The sequence below is a fragment of the Crinia signifera genome, chromosome 2, assembly GCF_055691185.1.
Source record: "Crinia signifera chromosome 2, ASM5569118v1, whole genome shotgun sequence".
NCBI lineage: Eukaryota > Metazoa > Chordata > Amphibia > Anura > Myobatrachidae > Crinia > Crinia signifera.
Genome location: NC_139218.1, coordinates 231,627,679 through 231,649,266, shown reverse-complemented (window position 1 = coordinate 231,649,266; position 21,588 = coordinate 231,627,679). Strand labels below are relative to the sequence as shown.

The 21,588-nt window shown below is 41.0% G+C and overlaps 1 protein-coding gene across 1 annotated transcript in view; it reads left to right on the top strand.

The window, feature by feature from the left end:
* The window catches only part of ST6GAL2 (ST6 beta-galactoside alpha-2,6-sialyltransferase 2), a 135,849-nt gene that overhangs the window by 99,667 nt on the left and 14,594 nt on the right, over window positions 1-21,588 (top strand). Inside the window, exons 4-6 of the mRNA XM_083173998.1 lie at window positions 5,863-5,960; window positions 15,165-15,266; window positions 18,143-18,317. Coding sequence (XP_083030124.1) covers window positions 5,863-5,960; window positions 15,165-15,266; window positions 18,143-18,317 — 375 coding nt within the window. The remainder of the gene's footprint in view (window positions 1-5,862; window positions 5,961-15,164; window positions 15,267-18,142; window positions 18,318-21,588) is intronic.

The following is a 21,588-nucleotide window of genomic DNA, read 5'->3' as shown; positions in this document are numbered from 1 at the left end:
CTCCGTGCGAACGGGAAGACTACTATACAAGTCGCTGCATCAGTTTGCAAACGGAGCATGCACATGCGTATTCACAGTAGCAAAACATCTCAGTGTGAAGACCAGAATGACCTCCATAATCTTGTCTGTAGCGTACAGTTGGTCAGCGCCGGCCCTGTATACATGGATGCAAAAATTATACAGTACAACACAATGATAATTTGACACTTTTTTTACAATATAATTTTCTCCATTTTACAAGGTCTTTTAAAAGATTACCTATGATTTTTATCTCTTAACTATTAACAGTGAACTCTAATTTTAATGAACCCTGTCTCTCTAAGAAGCTCTTATTCCCTGTATGTATCCTGCATCAGTGACAGCTGTGTTACGATGAGCCTGTCTTGTAATCTTGGCAGCACCTACTTTTCTGCATTAGCACATCTTCATTTACCAACGCTGTCATTTAGCAAAGGCTCAGGGTAGTCATTTTTTGCCGTTTGATTGTCTTCAATTGTTTTTTTTACACCTAAAATCCTTCACTAGATGAACGGCAAGTAATCTTCCCATCACTACTGATGCGCTTTGGATGTGCACTTTCTTATTTATTACTTTTCTGTTTCACACAAATGAGTCCATTTCAAATATCAGACAGATGAGAACCGCCATCACTAACCGTTAGCCATAAAGTGTTTTTGGAAGTTTTGTAATTATTGCACATGATTACAGTTATTGCAAATACCCCACCTTAGTGAGGGCACTTTTGTTAAATTAATAATTATTTATTTGTTTATTTATTACCAGTTATTTATATAGCACACACATTCTGCAGCTCTTTACAGAGACTATTTGAACATTCACATCAGTCCCTGCACCAGTGGAGCTTACAATCTATATTCCCTACCACATATACATGCACACACATTCATTCTAGGGTTCATTTGTTGGGAGCCAATTATAACCTACCCTAATACATTTTTTGGATTGCGGGAGGAAACCAGAGTACCCAGTGGAAACCCACACAAGCACGTGGAGAATATACAAACTCTGCACAGTTAGAGCCATTGTGGAAATCGAACCTATGACCTCAGTGCTGCGAGGCAGTAATACTAACTGTTATACCGTGTATGCTGCCCCACGTATCTCAGTCAGCATACTGTAAATCTTCAAAAACTTAGTAGTCACTATTCAAATGTAGCTGTGCTCATCTATCCTGCACCACTCAACGCAATAGACTCCCGTGCCGATTGGCAAAATCCCATCGCCATGCAAGTGTGTCTAATTCACTCCTGCGGCTCATAGAACCGAATTGAGCAGCAATACCACAGCATGACTATTCCGAACCGTGGGTGCAAATTGGGTGTGACACACAGGAGCAAGTGGTGGCAATCGGGGTTAGATGAGTGTGGCTACATCTCTATACACTGTTTGGCTCTTTGGCAATTGTGAGGCTGCCTATTTTTAAACCTGCGTTTTAAAGGATTGTCCGCTTTATAAAAATGGACAGCCTCGCAGGGACAGTCTCTATAGGCCTCTGTGGCCCTTTTAAAACATTATTGACCAAATTAGACAACTATATAGTTAGTATCAACTGTTAAAATGTACAGTACAATTGTAAAATGATTTTTAAACAATTTACATTAGAGATGTGGAGTAGCAAGTACAATATTAACTTATATTCAAGGTAGAGAAAGCTATTTTACATTTAAACTATTTTCAATTAAAGCAGCACACGCCTTACACACTTACCTATAAAGCAGCTATACTGTAAGTTGATCCTGTGAGTGCAATACCAAACTCTATTAAAGTAAATAGGCATACAAAAAATTGTTGTGATACTGGTATTTTAGCAGTTGTCACTTTATGTATTTTATGTATAATATATATTGATTTTATAGAAAATATTATAGGGTTTCATTCTTGCCTTTTTTAAGAGGCTTTTTGTAACTGGAACTTATTTGTGTTTAATGTGATTCACACTTTTGAATGGGGAAATATGTTGTTACAGCAGACGGACCTTATTCGTCAGCACTGAAAATATTAGTCACAAATAATTTGTTGCTGCACGGAGAGAAAATAATCGCTAGGCAATGTACTGTACAATTTTTTTATTGAGGGAAATTTAATTGTGCCACCTACCCCCTGCTGGCCATCTATAGTAATGGGTGTCTATCAAGGCAATATGATTGTTGCGATGATCAGGCACCCATTGGTGCAGCCTCTGTAGGCATGAGAGAAAATGTGTGAAAAGTCTGTATGTTGGGTGCCTAAAGTGACCAAGCTGATCTTTAGATGCCCATTACAGATCTTTAGACTGGTTTGGGCACCCAAGTCTGACCCAATGCCCAGGAACTGCATCATCTGCCTAAAGTGTGCCACTCACATCTTAACGTGTGGGGAGTAGGACACTATTTTTGCTTATTAAAAGTATGATGCTTATATGGAGGCAACCTCAATTATTGACAAACACTCCAATAATTAAATGTCCACACAGGTTTTGCTGTATTGAATGCACCAATTTGTCAGGGTGGTTGAAACAGCATCACTTAAGGTCCATACACACTGGGCGACTATGCCCAGTGTGTATGGACAGCGATGATCGCATTCATCGATGGGGTGAAAGCCGCTCAGAGGGGGGAGGACAGCGTTGCATAGCAGAGCGCTATGCAAAGCCGCACTGAAAGCTGCTCATCTGCTGGTATAACCAGCAGATGAACGTCTTTCCCGGCGATGTTGCGGGAGCGTGCAGCAGCGCTCATTGCCGGACCATACACACTGGGCGGCTTTGAGCTGAAAGCTGCTCAAACCTGCTGTTTTGAGCGACTTTCAGCTCGAAGTCGCCTAGTTTGTATGGGCCTTTAGTTCCAGCTGTCACATCATCAAAGTGTTCCTACAATCCTGTCACTTACTATTCCATAACATAACTGATTTTTGTTAAAACTATTCATTATGGAATGCCTTATGTTAAAATGTAGATGGAACACTCCTAGATATCAACATTGCCTTTTTTAATGCAAGTATTTGTATTTTAAGTAAATGTAATCTGATGCCTGAGACTCTGTCCATGCTGAATGTTTTGTGAAGTATACTTTTAACAATCACTGCTGCCTCACAACACTGAGATCAGAAGTTTGATTGTAGCCAGAGTCCTATCTGTAGGGGATGAGTTTGCATGTTGTCTCCCTATGGGCGAGATTCTCTATTACAGAAATGCGGTAAAAACCCCGTTATCGGGGTTTTTACCGCATTTCTGTATTCTCTAATGTCCCTCCGCAGTGTCACCACTGCGGAGGGAATCGCCAGCAAATGCTGGCGGTTCCCTGCAGAAGCCTATGGGCTTCTTACCGCAGCGGTGTGTGAGGGATCCGTCACGGATCCCTCCCAGCATGCCCTGCGGCCGGCGCGTCAGTCTGCACATGCGCAGACGGACTCCCGGGTCATAGACCCGGAAGTCCAGCAACGGCGCCGCATCGCAAGGGACAGCTCTTACCGCAAAAGCTGTCCCTTGCGTTAATGACCGAATATTTTAGAGAATATGCGGTCATTAGAAATGCGGTGGCCGGCGATACTGGGCTGCGGATTTTAGAGAATCCCGCCCTATGTCTGGATGGGCTCCTTCTGGTAATCCCCACAGTCCAATCATATACTGGTAGGTTATCTGACTCCGTTTTACTATCTACACAGTGCTGTATAATGTGACTATTCAAGTCCCGGAGCACCGTCTATTTTGATGTTCCAGTTTGATCTAATTAGGAAAAGCACCAGAGCTTCTTACAAGGTATTACCATATTGCCACCATCGCATTCTTCATAGTGTCCTTCCAATGGTCATCCCTACACCACAGCAGGATATATCTGAAGGTCACTATCTAGGAGTTTGTATATTCTCTCCGTACTTGCGTGGGGTTCCTCTGGGTACTCCGGTTTCCTCCCACAATCCAAAAAAATAGTGGTAGGTTAGTTGGCTTCCACAAAATTAACCCTAGAATATCTGTGTGTGCGTGTACATGTCATAGGGAATAATGGGGCAGATGTATTAGGCCTGGTGAAGAGATAAAGTGGAAGGACACAACGCACAATCAGCTGTTTTTGATATAGGACCGTTCGGAGTTTACTGGCTGGTGCATTATCGCCTTCCATTTTATCTCCATTTTATCTCTTCGCCAGGCTTAATACTGTATATCTGCCCCATAGATTGTAAGCTCTTCTGTGGCAGGGACTGATGTGAATGTTTAAATATTCTCTGTAAAGCACTGCAAGATAAAGGGGCTATTGTAATTATGCGCATGTGCAGCCACTGTATGCGAGTGTCCACGAAATTTGCAGCCTTGCGAGTCGACCAAAATAAGGAGTCAACCAAAATAAGGACCTATGTGTGCGCTATATAAATAGTATCAGGTCGTTAATGCTGATGTGTCACATCACTGGTCTTTTTATTTCTCTTTTCATGGAAAATATCTAGATGACCTTTTCATGCATGTGTAAATAGTAATGTATTAAGGGGGTATTCAATCCCGGGTCACGCCTGTCGATCCGTCCCGACAGCCGTGACCCTGGCCCATTTTCATTTTGTTCGACCGCACATCCCAGGAGCGATTCAATGTCCCACCTACCGATCGGTGAAAAGGGGCGTGTCCACGTAAATGGCCGTGGATTGTCGGTATTCAGCCGCGATCGCGACAATTCACGGTCGAAATCGACAAAACAGGGCTGACTGCTTTTAAAGTTGGGCCCGTTCTGTCGATCTGCCTCTTCAATGCTGTCGGGAAAGACCCCCCTTAATGTTGCTTAATAGTAAATCTAAATGCTATTGCATAGTGTCCATATATATATTTTTTTTAAACTGTTATAAGCCTCTCGTCATATATTGTTTTTTCTAAGTTTAACACGCCTATAATAATACTGTAACCCTTATACTGGTTGGAATAGAAGAATAAGTTATCGCTATGCTATAAATGTGCCATCAGTACAAAATGAAATTCCATACATTCCACATTTGTCTAATAAGCAATGACAGGGGAAGTGATTGTATTCATGCTCATGAGATGGTCTTTTTGTTTACTTCTTGCTTTGAGTTAAATGTAAAAATGTGGCAGCAGACCCCATTCTCCCATGTCCTGTCAGTCCGTATTAGTGTCAAATCATTCTTGTCAGCAATATTTTAACTGAAGCTAGCTTGTAAATTGAGGTGTGCAAATAGAGGAATGGGCTGTGAGAAACAGTTGATTTGAGCCTTGATTGTTACTGACACCTTTATAAATAATTTTCGGTACTTGTGTAGTTTCACGGCGCCAGCATGGCGCCGTGCGTCTGAGTCCCCTTGCGGGGCTCGCCCACGCTGCGGGCTCGGTGTCTGGCTACGCTCACAACGCTATCTAAAATCAACTCCATGCCAACATGGATAGTGTGGGTATGAACTATCCATGTTGGCATGGAGTTAAGTTAGTTTATTTTAGATAGTTTGCTGAGCGTACAAACCGGAAGTATCACGGCGCCATGCTGGCGGCGTGAAACTACACAAGTACCTAATTTTCTGTGGCCATGTAGATGTAATCGCCTGGAATAATGGCCCAAATGTAATTACATTCCACAAATGCAAGGGAGAATTCCCAATCCCTCTGGACATGTAGTTCTTGCTATGTACTGTATAACAATGTCACTGTATAACAATGTCCCCACTTTTAACTGTTGGGTAGATCATCTTCTAACCTTAGTTTGTTTCCCCAGGTGATGATGCGCTGTGTTGGCTCTGTCCATTCTTAATGCAAAATTGTATAGTTTTGGCTGATTACACTTTAGAAGTTTGTATCTATTTGAGCTCATTCTGAATGTGAATTCATTAATTTTTTTATGCATAAGTCTAATATTATATCTATATTTTTAGATTCCCATGATGCAGTGTTAAGATTTAATTCTGCACCAACACACAACTATGAAAAAGATGTTGGAAACAAAACCACAATGCGCATTATAAATTCCCAGGTAAGAGGTTTTTTTTTTAATTACTTTATGTAGACCAGTAGTGCTCAAACTGTGTGCCTTGGGGCACTTGCAGATGAGCCTTAGGTCCATGACCAATCAATGTTAATCTGGGTGCACTCTATGCAATGTGCAAATGATATGATATCGTTAACAATTTCACTTGAAATCTTGGTCCAGCGATATACAGTAGTGAGTACACTGTGTGATCATCCAAACGACAAATGATATTTTATCAGTGGCCAGTAGTATGCTGTCATTAATGATATCCTCAAATTGTGCTGCATGTTTGGACAACAGAGACCACGGGAGCGCACATATACGATATGAATGATGTATCATTACAAATCACCTCACAATGATAAATTGTCCATAATATGGCATAGTGTGTACCATTGGTGAATTCAGGGGGAGGGGCACCCGGACACGTGCCCCCTGTCATTTAGTTTTGTAGCTGACGATCAGGGCTTTCAAACAAGCCCAGCCCCGTGTCTCTAGCCCCCAGGGAACCAGAGATATCTCCTGGCAAACCTGTAACGTTTTTCCCCATAGGATAATATTGGACCCATTAATTCCGACCCACACCTGGTTCTGACAGCTGCCAGTTCCCCCCTGGCATTATAGAAGATTGTGGTTTCATTCAATTCCAAATCGCTGGGCCATCAATATGATACTAGGCTGGTCCATATCGGTCAATTGGTTCCAGAGATATTGCCTGTAAACCAAAATTTTTATTTTTTAAATGTGATTTCATGACTGCTCATGTTCTTTGAGGGCAGATTACTCTGGAAACAAAACATACCAGTTTCACGGGACCAAAATCATTCAAAGCCCACTCAAAAGTTCTTTAATATGATACTTGCCTCATGTACATGGGTCAGTTGGTTCCGAAGATATAGCCGGTTAAATTAGATAACTGGTTAAAGAGAGGGAGGGGGGGTTTCTCTCCCCCTCACACCAGAAAATGCAGGGACTAGGCTGGTGTAAAAGGGGCCAACCCGGGAATGCATTTTCTGGTGTGAAAGGGGCATCATTTCAAATTGCCGGAACCTGCAGTGCTCTGCATACAGTCAGGCTCTGTCAGTGGCTATCACTTCTGCCTGGCGGCGGCTGTCCCCCATTTACCGCGAGCATGTATCCCCCCTTGGCAATGAGCATGTAATCCCACATGGCAACGAGCATAGAATCTCTGGCAACGAGCATGTAACCCTTGGCAATGAACATGTAGATAAGCAGCACTTATGTAGCATAATTTTTAATAGGCATTATGGTGTTTGGCATAATACATAATGGACATAATGGTGTGTAACTTAACGTGTAATGTACATTATGGTGTAAATGTTTAATGTGCGCCTTTGGAGGATAATGTCCCTGTTATGAAGCGTATTGTGAATTTTGGCTTAATCTGTGTGGCATTATGTGAATTTTGGCTCAATCCGTGTGGCAGTATGTGAATTTTGGCTCAATCAGTGTGGTGGTATGTGAATTTTGGCTCAATCTGTGTGGCATTATGTGAATTTTGGCTCAATCCATTTGGCATTATGTGAAATTTGGCTCAATCCGTGTGGCATTTTATAAATTTGACTCAATCCGTGTGGCATTATGTGAATTTTGGCTCAATACATTTGGCATTATGTGAATTTTGGCTCAATCCCTGTGGCATTATTTGAATTTTGTTCAATCCGTGTGGCATTATGTGAATTTTGGCTCATGCCATTTGGCATCATGTGTAAGGGCCAAGTATAATGGGATCTAGTATTTTGTTGCATAATGTGTAGAAGTTGTATATGGTGTTGTAACACGCCCCCTGTTGAGTGACCACACCCCTTTTCCCGGAGCACGCCTTCAGCGCTCGCACAACTACATCCTTCACTTTTGTCGCAATGGTGGGCCTGCGTACTTTAAATGCCAGGGCCTATTTTAAATCCCATTCCCTCCCTCTCTCTGCCGCTCTCTTAGCATGTACACTGGCACCACTAACACCGCCCCTCCCCCACCTAAACCCCCCCCAGTCATTTTATCCTGGGTCCGCCTCTGGTGTGTGCCCAGATTAATAGGCGAAACAGGTAGTATAAACAGAAGTAAATCTGTACCTCACCACGTAACGGACTGTAAGGATGACACATAAACACAATTGGCATCATTTTATAGGTTTTCTGGATTTCATAATAAGAAACCATTGGCTTAGGGGTGCCATGAAAATAATATTTATACTCTAGGGTGCTGTGATTAAAAAAAAAAAAAGGTTTGGGAATCACTAATAATGACAAACATTTTTGGTGCTTTACAGATTTAATCATTAATAAAGATGTGAGTCACAAAGTTCCCTTTATGGAAGGAATCAAAACACTCTTAACCATAGAGAGTACATTGTAAGCAACTTTAACACTTGCATTTGTCATGATGCTTAAAGGTATAGTTAAAAACTAACTATAAAAAAGGCAAATCTATTTCTACATTCAGCCGTTTTAAAGTAAACTTGATCTTGTATGATTAAGTATTTATATAACGTTCATGTTAATAATTTAACATCTTTAGCTTGAAATGTTAATAAAAAATGTATAAATAAGCTCTTATGTGATTTCCTAGATATTTGGTGCAATAAAACTGTTTACTGAAATAATTATTTTCTTTAGTCAACGCAGGTATAATATATTTTTGATTAAATGCAATTGCTAACAATTGTATCTGTAAAATGTGTTGCTTTAATTACAAAGTATTGCGGACAGGCAGTGTTTTCAAGATTTCTGCTAGTATTTCTGTGGATTTATAATATTTACCAAAGGAAACCCAATTGACTCAAATGTATTCCTGAGAAAAGATAGAAAAAAGAGTTATCTTTTATCTTGATAGTACAGTGACACCCAGTGGTTTATTGAAGTCATTTTAAGTTCTATGCTTTTTTTTTTTTTTGCTAGATTTCAAGTTTCAGGGGGAGATTTACTAAACAGCATTTTTTGTGTGATGAACCCTTTTGTTTTTTGATTTTGGATGAGGATTTATCTTCTTGTTTTGGATTCGGTTTTGCTAAACCACCTTTAAAAAATGCTGTTTTTGGTTTTGTTTGTGAATCCGGAATTAAAAGAAGAATAAAAAGATAACCGTTCAGTTCGGAATTTCTATAATTTGTTTGGATTTGAGTTTCTGGAGAATCGGGAAAAAAAAAAGCAGATCCCGAATTATAAGCACAGGAAAAAGATATGCCTTGTAATGCTACTAGTGTGCACTACAAGTGTTGCACCTATAGCAGCCATTTTAGTATACAGCTGTATCTGTGATATTCCGTATCATATGAGGTTCAATTTACACAGCAAGTAATTACAGTTTCTCTACAGTACTTTTATTAATCTGGAAAGCTTTGTAAGGGCTGTTCTTCATTGTAAGGACTGGAAGTGGTTATAAACATCAATAGCTGGTAATATGTTCAATATATGTATTACACTTATAGACTTTTCATGTAAGAAACACAATTTATAATACTTATAATCCTAGTGATCTATTACACTATATTAAAAAAATAGCATCACAAATAAATAACCTTACAACTGGGGCCCGTAACCTCTATAAACGGGTATGGGTCATAAGGTCGACCAAATTAAGGTTGACATACTTTGGGTCGACCACTGAGGGTCAGCAGGCCTTAAGTCGGCACAGACAAAATGTCAACATGCCTAAAGTTGATAGGGTAAAAATGTTGACACATTATGTCGATATTGGGAATGTTGACAGTCAAAAGGTTGATATGGGTTTTTCACATGTTTTTTTTGTCCCGAATGTTGACATAGTCAACATGGATACCGTATTGGTGCACCGCGTCCCCTTGCATGGCTTGGTGTGCTCGCCTTGGTTCAGGCACGGTGCCTCCCTATGCCGGGCACACTATTATATTCTCCCCACACACAGTAGTGGATGGTATGGCATGAAATAACGCCTGTCAACATATGTCGTGTTGACATGGACACCGAAACGTTCCACACTGTTTTATTCTCCCACCACACGCTAGTGGATGGTAGGGCATGAAATACTGCCTGTCGGCACATATCTGCTCAAAAAACAGTAAAAAAAACCATGTCGACCTAATGACCCTGTCGACCTTACTCATGTAGACCTAATGACCCTGTCGATCTAAAGTCTTGTCAACCTTACTGCATGTCGACCTATCTGCATGTCGACCTAGTGGTGTTGACCTAATGCTTGTCGATCTACTTGGTGGTGACCCAATGACCGTATCCCTCTATCATATTCCACTATATCACTTCACAAGGCTTAATACATCTGCCCCTGAGTCTTCTTTTCTGGTGAGCTGGGCAGCACTGCAGCCTTCAGTTATCATTATTCTGCCCAAAATGGCTGCATCTTGCCAATGGTACGAGCACCCAGCTGTTATCTGTCCCAGCACTTGACACATGTAGCACAGAATATGACCTTTACCTTTTCTCTGCTGCAAGTCTGTGTAATGTTCTTGGCAGCTCTGTTGGGAGCCCACACATCTAGCATAAATGTACCATGAAGTGCAAGATGCCTGGTGTGAGTGAGCCGCCAGGTCCCATGCAAATATGCTAACTTTGGGCAATGTTTTTTGCGAAAAATGTTTCGTGATCACAACATAATGTGACTAGCATGCACAAGGTGACTGTGCCAAATAATTGGATAGATGACATTTGTATGTTGGGCCTGATTCTGGCTGACTCGCAGAAGCAAATTCTCTAATGGACAAAACCATTGCAGGTGGCGCAGATGTAACATGTGTAGAGAACTACAGATGGAGCGCCTCTCAGCCAGTGCCAGGGCTCACCAGAATGCACCTGCTGGTGAGATGGTGCTCCATATGACTGGGACGCACATCCCAGTTTCCAAGTGGCAGGGGACACTAACTCTGCCTGTCTCCACTTCAGGGAGATGAGCAGGGTTACGGGGGGTAGCAGGGAGGTGGGATCAAGCGCCGGGGAGATCCATTGTAAGTGGTCTCGTGTGCGCAGGTCCCCTTGCGGCGGATGGTGATCCGACCGCCAGACCCCCGCTGGATGGAGAGTGCTTCATCTGTATACAAAAGATCTTACATTGGTAAAAGGCTGTGCCTACTACATTGTAGCACTTGGTGTACAGATTCAGAGACTCGGTCACACAGGTGTCATATACTTAATACATCAGCACAGTCTCCATGTGTGTCCTAGTCGCATTGCATTGCAATTAAATCACATTTTCTGCACAAAAAAAGATTAATGATGCTAGAAGTTTGTCATTCAATCTGGCATGTCAAGGGGCATGGTTTGGGATGACTGCAGCAAAGATGAGTCTCTCATTTCCAAAAATCTAATATCTAAAATATACTGTATGTGCACACGCTCTTTCATGTTCGAGATTATTAAAAATATAAAATTAAGTCCCTACACCTTAGCATTTTTACAGGCCAGGTTTTATGTATCACATGTCCTTTCTCATTTCTCAGATGCTGACTGGAATAATAGCTTAGATACCATGCTGTCTTATCCAGTTCCAACCTCCAAAGCTATATCTATACATTATACTTATTTAAGACAAATTATTGATCATACTACAATAAAAGGGGGAATGTCTACATGGTTAAAGCACTTTCCCTCATTGGATAAACCACAATTGCAAAAGGGTCTTCTTTAGTCCCGAAGAACTCTCAAAGCTAGCATGTACACACAACTCTTCCTTAATATTTACCATAATTCCTACCTATCCCCCCTTAGATGTTTCCATATAGGAACCTCTAATGCACATACCTCCCGGAAAATGCAGACAATTACCACTGTCTATGGGCCTGCCCAATAATCCACTACTTCTGGCTTCTTGTGAAATGTTACGTTGAAGCCATATTAAATATATATTTCCCCTTCACCCCAGAATGGGCGATATTGGGCATCTTTGACGTACAGATGGGGCATGGCTCATCTTTGCAGGGGATGGCGATGGCGACGCCAGCCGACATCTGTATAGCGAGAAGGGGACGCGCGCCCACGAGAGGCGCGCGCGTCCCGCTTCCAGCGCTTCCCCCGGTTCATCGCCCCCCCCCCCCCCCTCTAACCCTGTCCGTCTCCCTGAAGCGGAGACGGACAGGGTTCCCATCGCCCCGCCGACGGAGATTGAGACGCGCGTCTCAGTCAGATGGTGAGCCGGGCTGCTGGGGATCGCCAGTGGTGACGTTCTGGCGATTTGCCAGCAAAGAAGAGCCCGGCCCCACCTGTATGACGAAAGAAAGTAAAAAACTTACTGGCTTTGAGTGCTGCGGGCAAAAAGACCATCCTCCAAGGTTGGCTTGATCACACTCCCCCCACAGTTCCCCTTATTTTTAACTAAACTTCACATTTTATTTAGAATGAAATGGATAGAGGCTATTGTTGATAGAAACAAAAATGTAGAATTTTTTTTTTTTTACCCACTTTTCCTCTCAATACACGACAAATTATACATACTAGCTTAAAGACGAGTACATGGTCTCTCACTAGAATGGCTGCTCAGGACCCCCCTGTCCCCCTCGACTGTATATCTAAATGCATCATGTATAGATCCTCCATTTATGTTATTTTCACAAATTGTATGACGGTTGGACACAACACACTGGACAATTTTAATTTATCACAATATGTTTATTGAATCTCGTGCTATATACAAAAATTTGTATGTTATATACTCTCTATCTATCTATCTATCTATCTTTCTATCTATATATATATAATGTAGAGGTACCTTGCGGCCTTTTTGGGGGTCCCCAAGGAAGGAGGAGGCACTCAGTTGGCTTAGCTGTTTAAAGCATTTTTATGGTGCAGTTGAAAAACATTGATTAAACATCGATAGCAAACATCGTCGTCAACGTTTCAAGACTGGTTAGTCTTTTCCTCAGGACGCTTTAAAGAAGGTGCAAGGTGTCAAAGCACCTTGCACCTTCTTTAAAGCGTCCTGAGGAAAAGACTAACCAGTCTTGAAACGTTGACGACGATGTTTGCTATTGATGTTTAATCGATGTTTTTCAACTGCACCATAAAAATGCTTTGGTACTTGTGAGTTATCCGGGCGTCCGATTTTGAAATCGGGTCGGATCGGGACATCGCATCGCATCGCATGCGACCATCGGATGCGATGCGATGCGATGCGATGCGATGACCCGATTTTTCCATAGGAATCAATGTTAAAATGGACTGAGTCCATTTTAACATGGAATTCAATGGGAAAAAGGGTCCTTTTCATACCCCTACTATCCAAGTGGGCATGGAGTTGGATATAAACCTGTGGCGAGCGTAGCGAGCCACCGAGCCCGAAGCGTGGCGAGCGTAGCGAGCCCCGCGAGGGGACACGGAATACCGTCCCCTCGCGGGGCTCGCTTCGCTCGCCACGCTTCGGGCTCGGTGGCTCGCTACGCTCGCCACAGGTTTATATCCAACTCCATGCCCACTTGGATAGTAGGGGTATGAAAAGGACCCCTTTTTCCATAGGAATCATTTTAACATTGATTCCTATGGAAAAATCGGGTCATCGCATCCGATGGTCGCATGCGATGCGATGCGATATCGCATCGCATCGCATCTGATTGTATGCCTTAACTTAAGGCATACAATCAAAAAATCGGACGCCCGGATAACTCACAAGTACCAATGCTTTAAACAGCTAAGCCAACTGAGTGCCTCCTCCTTCCTTGGGGACCCCCAAAAAGGCCACAAGGTACCTCTACTTCTACTTTAATATTGAGGAAGGCACCCCGGCGTGTTGCATATATTGAATAGGAGTGCCGACCAAATTGCCGATATATATATATATATATATATATATATATATATATATATATATATATATATATATATATATATATATATATAATTAGTTCCAGGCTGTGCATAATGGGCTTGATTCTGGTTCACTTCCAAATGTAAATTATCTCTCTAACTTCAGGTGGGGCTGATGTAACATGTGCAGAGAGAGTTAGATTTGGGTGAGGTTTGTGCTTCAAACTTATATCTATATTACAGTGTAAAAATAAAGCAGCCATGATTTACTCTGCACAGAAACAAAATAACACCCAAATTTAACTCTTTGCACATTTTACATCTGCCCCACCTGCAGTGCACATGGTTTTGTCCATAAGAGTGAGAATTTGCTTTTGCAAGTAAACCAGAACCACGACCATTGTGTAAAAGAAACATACATGCATTTCATGTTTATATTTGGGTACCATTCCCCAAAATATCTTATTATGGAATGCAAACATTCTTGAAAACCTGAAATACAAAATACTTTTGGTCTCGAGAATTTTGGATGTGTTTGGAGGTGACCCTGAGTGCATGAACAGACTATTCTATGACAATAGCCTAACATTTGGATACTATACTCCAATGAAAAAACTAAACAATCTGATGATTATTGCAAAATAGAAACAGAATTTTGGAATTTTACATTGTTTAATTTGATGATATTAAAACCAAATACTTTACAACTACTGTACTGCTTGAAAAAGAACAGGGCCATTCCATGAAAATTATTTTTTTCCCATGTGTTCAAATTGTTCCAATGTGATCGTGATCGCCCAAAAAGTATTTATTTAAAGCTATGCCATGTTCTGGCTAAGGGAACACGTTTGTAAGCTTTTGGGAAAAGAGACCAAAGAAATCACACAATCTTGCAGTTACTTTTCCCATTTAAATAGATGACTTGGTAATGTACACCTCTTTATTACACCTGCTTCTCATGCAATATTCACTATGACAAACGTTACTCTCATCTCATTCTTGAAGTACCCAGAAAGAATAGCTTTGTTAGTATAGTATTGTCTGTTCTTCTCAAACATATCCTTGCAAGCTTCTCCTAAATAGAGTTTTTGATAATTTACAGAAAACCACTTCACATACATTTGAATACCTGGTATCATATCAATCAATTTATAGAACTGGAATGATTGCAAGAAGTAATTTTCGATTATGTTAAACTACTCGGAATGATAAATGTATTCTTTTGTATAATAAAAAAAGTCATCTCTAGACAAATAGATGGGGAATTATTGTGGCTTAAATGGAAATTAACCATGATTTGCAATAGAATAAATAGAACCGATTAGCACATGATTTTCAGTTATTTTGTAGACTTTTTTGTTTTAGCTGCAGTATTTTATAGAAATGTTTTTGCCACTATTATATTCAAACTGTATGTAATTGTATTCAACAGTATAAAGTGTGTTTTTATTTTTCATTGCAGATTCTTACCAATCCAAACCATCACTTTACAGATAGCTCACTGTACAAAGATGTCACTTTAGTTGCATGGGATCCATCTCCTTATTATGCTGATCTTCACATGGTAAGATTCTTTTCTCAATGTAATGTAACAAGGAAAACTTTCATTTATAGCAATTGGTGCCACTCCACCCCACACTATGTATTGTAACTGTCAGGGGGACTTGCCAGAAGGGATGTATGAAGCTCCGGAGATTCCATTTTACAAAAGATATCATCAGTGGCCATATCCATTAGTATGATGTCATTGACGGTATCCTCAGATTGAGCTGCAGGTACAGACAGCGGAAGACCTCTCTATCAACTCACGGGAGCACGCATAATTAAATATATAGTGTCTACACCTTGGACGATAAACACGAAAATGTTGCTATGACAGCTTGATTAAGATGTCGTCTAGTGTGTATGCACCTTTTAGAGTTTGGTAACTAACAAGATTTAGACCCATCACATGGCTTCTTTGCCACCTTTATTGCTTTGAAATATGGCTGATCCGTATACAGTAAAAAGATAGTCAATATGTCAACTCCAAATGGTTGACCATAAAAATGTTGGCAGACGGGGACAAAAAGCCAACATGATAATGGTCAACTTAATTTTTTTTGTTTTTTTTTTCAACTTTTTTTCATCCTTTACCATCCACATGGACTACGCTTGGAAATAGTAGCTTGTGCCGAGTACAGCAGTAGTGGAGAAAAGCACCCCAATGCACTTAAGGTATCCCACTGGTCCAAGTTTTAAGAATATCCATGCTTTGCTACAGATTATCCATGTTTTGCTACTGATTGCTTAATTAGTACCTCAGTCAATTTAATTTAACCATCTTTGCTGAGCCATGGATATTCAGATGTAACACTTCTCAGCCAGCCCAGGGAATCCTGAGCTGGTGATCGCTGGTGGAGAGGTGCTGCATCTGACGGGACGTGCGAGCATCACACACGTATGTGCCACCCCTTCACTGGATGGTGGAATCCCTGCCCGTCTCTGCTTCAGGTGGGGGGGTGGCGGCCAGCTCCATCAGGCAACCCCTGCTGGTGGATGGTGAACAGCGGCGATTGGCAATAGAATTGCCAGGAGCAGCTCTAATGAGAGATGCTCCATCTGTACTTATATCCTGGATAGTTGGGGTGCCCTAAAGACCATGCTTGGGAACTACTGACCTATGTGTTACACATCCACGATTGCAGACAAAAAGATAATTTTCAGGGATGAGGCAGGCAAAACATTTCCCCGATAAGCTCTGGCATTGGGCTAATTGAATAGCCCCCATCGGGAGTAAATAGTCGCTGTAGATTACCAATGGCTAATTTAATATACGGAATAGGAACACCTTTTATTTTGTTTGCTTAAAATGTTTACGCAAAATTTAACTGAAAACAGAAATTTTTTTACTTCGGTTTCTAATATAGAACAAGGGGTTGATATGAGTGGAGTAGTTGCCCATAGCAACCAGTTTGTGCCTATCATTTTATAAAATGTACTTTTAAATATTACCTTTAAAGTTAATTGATTGCTATAGGTAACTGATCCACTCTTTTTACTGCTTGATGCATCTAACCCTTGGGGCCTGATTCAGACCTGAATTTAGTCCCTGTGGGGTAGATGTATTATTAGTCTTGAGGGAGAAATTGCACCACATTATTTGCTCTGATAGCGCTTCTCCCATATGTTACTGTTCCGATGTGTGCTAAATGAAACGGGGGTCAATGTTACCACTTTTATGGTGTGTACACACGGTAAGATGTGCCTTAAGATCCTATCCACGATCCGATCAGATAGGATCGTGGATAGGATCTTAAGGCACATCCGATTTGCATCCTATCTTGACTATATAGTGCAGATCTGCACTATATAGACAAGGCAGCCAAGACTTTCTGCCTTCCGATACGTGAACGCGCATCGGGATCTGATCGGGATCGCAAGGGTTAAAACCCTTGCCATCTGCATCCGATGCCGATCCGATGTTGACTATATCATCAACATCGGAAAAGAAATCGGACCGTGTGTACACAGCATTAGAGTTGACAACGTAGAGAAACATTGTATAAGTATCCAGATGGAGCCGCCCTCAGCATTGCCGAGGGCTCGCCAGATCCTCCTAGCTGGCGAGTGCAGGCCAGTAGATGGCTCACCGGCTCATGCGTCCCCGTCAGCAAGGTGGTGCGGAGCGGGGACAGGGTGCTTCCCTGCCCATCTCTGCTTCAGGGAGACAGGCAGAGCTTCCGACAGAATGAAGTGTGCAAGCATCTTGTGCGCGCGCACCCCATTCTTTTGGACTCCAGCGGCTGGCGGGAGAGCAGCTTCATCTGTATTTAGCTCACAATAGAAAATATTGGACACTGCACAGTTCACTCATTCATTTTTTTTTCTTTCAAAATAGTTATTTTTTTCTTTTAATACTATTGGGGGTATTTAATGTTGATTCCGACTGTCGGAACGTCTTTCCCCGTTCTAATTTCTAAGATGAATACCATTACAAGTGCAGTATTTGTCCCTGAATTTAGCATTCTCAACAAAAAAATATATCAAAGTCTCTCAATTCCATCCATATGTGTTTTAAAAACCCAACCAGACAGCAAAAATATATTTTTCAATTACATTTACTGTTGGGTAGCAACCTGCTTGTTTTTGTCCAAATCACTCTTTTCATTGTTATAGCCATCACATGCTACATTATATTAAAATGGTTCACAGCCAAGTCCAAATGTAATAATCACCTACAGATCAATAAGTTAAAACACATATTGGGGATATAGTGGTATCCCAAAAAAATTCTCAGTGATGCACAAAGAGTAGAGTTTTAAATATATTTTTATTAGAACATCATTGTCATTATACTGCTGTGTTCTCATGTGTTAAAAGTGTTGTCTTCCTCTCGGTTAAGTATGTATGTAGCTTTATGGAGTTTTTCTTCTATTTTTTTGTGTGTGTTTTCTATAGTGGTACCACAAGCCAGACTACAATCTCTTCCCACCATATGAGCAGCATCGAAAGAAAAATCCAGATCAGCCATTTTATATTCTCCACCCAAAGTTCACATGGGAACTGTGGAAAATAATCCAAGAGAATAGTGATGAGAAGATACAACCAAACCCCCCGTCTTCAGGTTTCATTGGTATGTGTGGCTAGCTGTATTACAAGATGTTCTTGATTAATGATAAAATGTACTTTATTAGCTATTATCTCAAGTGTAATGTTTAATAGACTATTAATTAAAAAATAAGTACACTGTAGTTACATATTTTATGAATCGAAAGAGCTCAGATTGGTATGGGCAACCATTAACATTATGCAAGTTTACTGTGCCCAAGGGTGATTTAAGAATGTAGTAAGTTCTACTCTAGAATATACAGCAGATCTTTTTTTAACAAAAATATTAGTTCTAACTATTTTAAAAGTGGAAACGTACAAACGGCAACGGATTACTGTGCTAGGAAATACAGTAATTGAAAAGGTAACTGTAAATGTTTTTTTTTATTTTGCGTTTCAAATGTTCATATCAAAGAGTAAAACTATTCTACTACGTGCACCTCACATCGGCAGTACTTAAAGTGGTAAGCAAAAAGAAAAGGGGGTTAAGCAGCGCTTATTAAAAATGCTAAATCAATTGGACTGGTTTCACATTAAAAAATAGTTTATTATACACAATATAATCAAATGAAGTTAAAATATATATATGTATATATGCAGTATTTGGATTACTAAGCAATTGCTGAAGTACTGTATGAGGTTTATAAAATGAATAAAGTATTATAAAAAAAATGCTAGTGCACTAGACTTAAGTCCCATGATTCCTGGAACAGTGGGGGGATATAAGTTTTGAGGGATCTGTCCGTTCCTATCATGCCCTTTGTATAAACATTCCCAAGATTGAAAATGGGGCAGGTGTGTTGGTATAACCGTCCACTTGTGGGGTATCCTCCTGCGCTATCAGCAACCCTCTCAGCAGATGTTGTGCTGGTCCAAGTGGATGTCCAAATTAACTTGGCAGGTGGAAAGCGCTTGATGATGGATGTGAAAGTGGTTCCTGTTCTGAAACTGGTGGAGGTTTCCAATGTTGGGCTTGTTCGGATGGGTCCCAATCAAAAAAGACAAATGAATGTGGATGCCAGGATTCAATGGGATCTGGGTGACACACCTTCAATGGGGTCTGGATAGCACTCCTGACATGTTTCGCTCTATTCCACAGCTTTATCAAAGGATCTGGAGTACTTAAAGTGGTCCTGGAGAGGTTGTGGAACTCACTTCTCATGTCTCGCCCCCACACACACACACCCATGAAAAGAATAATGTGGGCCACATAATACCACCCCTAATTCAAATTATGCCCCACAGTGCAAAACAACCCAACACCTAAAAGAAATGGAACAGTGTGCGCCTCTGGTACACAGCAAAAATTGGTTTGCGAGGCACGACCTAGCACTTCATTTGAAATAGCTGTGCCGCGGATAGATGGACCTGCTCTGAGACAGCTGGGTTTCCCACCGCTCTGCCCATCTGTCCCCTTTAGCGATGCAGGCAGGGACAGATAGTGGGGCAAGGTGAGCGGACGGTGGCGGTTCTAAAACTGATGGAAACAGTTCCACCCCGTTCTGGTTCACTTAAACCACATTGTTTAGCATTAAGGCCTCTAATAATGCCAGTGTGTTATTTGATTGTAAATAGGAACTAATATTAAATACATCTAATGTCCTATAAAGTGTTTTTGTTTTTTTAATCTTTTTGAAACACATCTTGCGCATCTATTTTTTTTATAACGGTTACTACTAAAATATTAGGCTAATTCTGTAAAATTTTGTCCTTTGACCTTTAATCTATGCTTACCTGGCTTCCAGGTTTTAGCCTTGCCCACTTCTTTATTTAATCACTGTCTGAAAGCCACCGCCTATTCAATGCTGCCGTTTCCGACAGCATTGAAGGTAGATTCTGACTTTAAAACAAGTCGCATCTGTTTTGTTGGAAACTGCTGTGGATTGTCAAATTCACACCCGTTTTTCGGCAATCTTTGCCGACATGCCCACTTTTTGCCACTCGACAAGCAGAACATCCGCTTGATGAGTATCTGTCGAGCGGAGCTCAAATGGCCCGGGATTCCCATTGTCGGGATGTTCCAACAGTTGGAATCCCGGATTGAATACTCCCCGTCTGTACTCTTACAGGAATTATTTTTAAATATACAGCTGTAGGTAAAATGCAACAGAACATGGTGTGGAAAAAACCCAAGGTGCTACATCACAGGACTTAATTTACAGAGTCAGACTCATTCGCAAACAGATTTATAAGTCCGCGATGGCTTAAGAGAGGAGGGAGCCTTTATGCAGAGTCCATGCAAGCTCTTCTCTGCAGTTCTGTAGACTGTAGGCATTGTTCTAGAGTACTGCAAGTGAAGGTCTCCTGAATGGTTAGTGCACACATCATGTCCTGCAGTGCATGTACAATCCTCAGGAAAATGGCCGCTCTGTCATTCTCCCAGGGATTTGTGCTACCAGTGCAGTAACGATGTGGGTCTCAGGAAAGACACCCAGCCTCTATTATAATAGTGTTACGTATATATTGAATCAGTGTAGTGCCGTTAATAAGGTTTGTAGAAACGTATTATTTAATTAATCAACTAAAATGCCCATTCAAGTAAAATAGACACTAGGGACAAGCTGAGTCACACAGGCGCAAAGAAGGCTGTTTGGCACTACTGCTGTAAGAGTTTGAGTCCACATGACAGTGTCACAAGCTAAAAAGATATAGAACTCGTTTTATGACACATTACAAAGCATTTCAATATAATACCTTAATGTATCGCAAGATGTCTAGCAAAGCCACAAAAATGTCCGCTAAATGGGAAATTCATTTTTGAATTTGCAGATGAAAGTTACAATAATTTTTCACATTGCTGAAAACAATTAAGTCACATTACACACATTTTTACTAGCGCTAGAAATATTTTAGAGAATTTGATTTGGTGAAAAACGCTTACTATAATTTTTGCACATAATATAAATGGATAATATATCTTTTTGACACTTTAAGGCAGGGGTTCCCAATCTTTTTCGAATCACGGCACCCTAGAGTATCAGAATTTTTCCACGGCACCCCTAGGCGCCAAAAAATATATATCAAATTAAGTAGATTGTGTTTAAATGTGCTTCTTAGGTTCAGTTATGGTTTAAAGGGCAGGGTTTGCTTCTGATTGTACATATATTTTATGATTGGCAGCCACCAGCACTGGTTTTGTCCATAAATAAATTGATCATAAATAATTTGAATTGGTCCTGGACCACCAACCCGCGGCACCCCTGAAAGTGTCCCGAGGCACCCCAGGGAGCCACGGCACACAGTTTGGGAACCACTGCTTTAAGGACCTCAGATATTTTGAGTATAGCATATACATG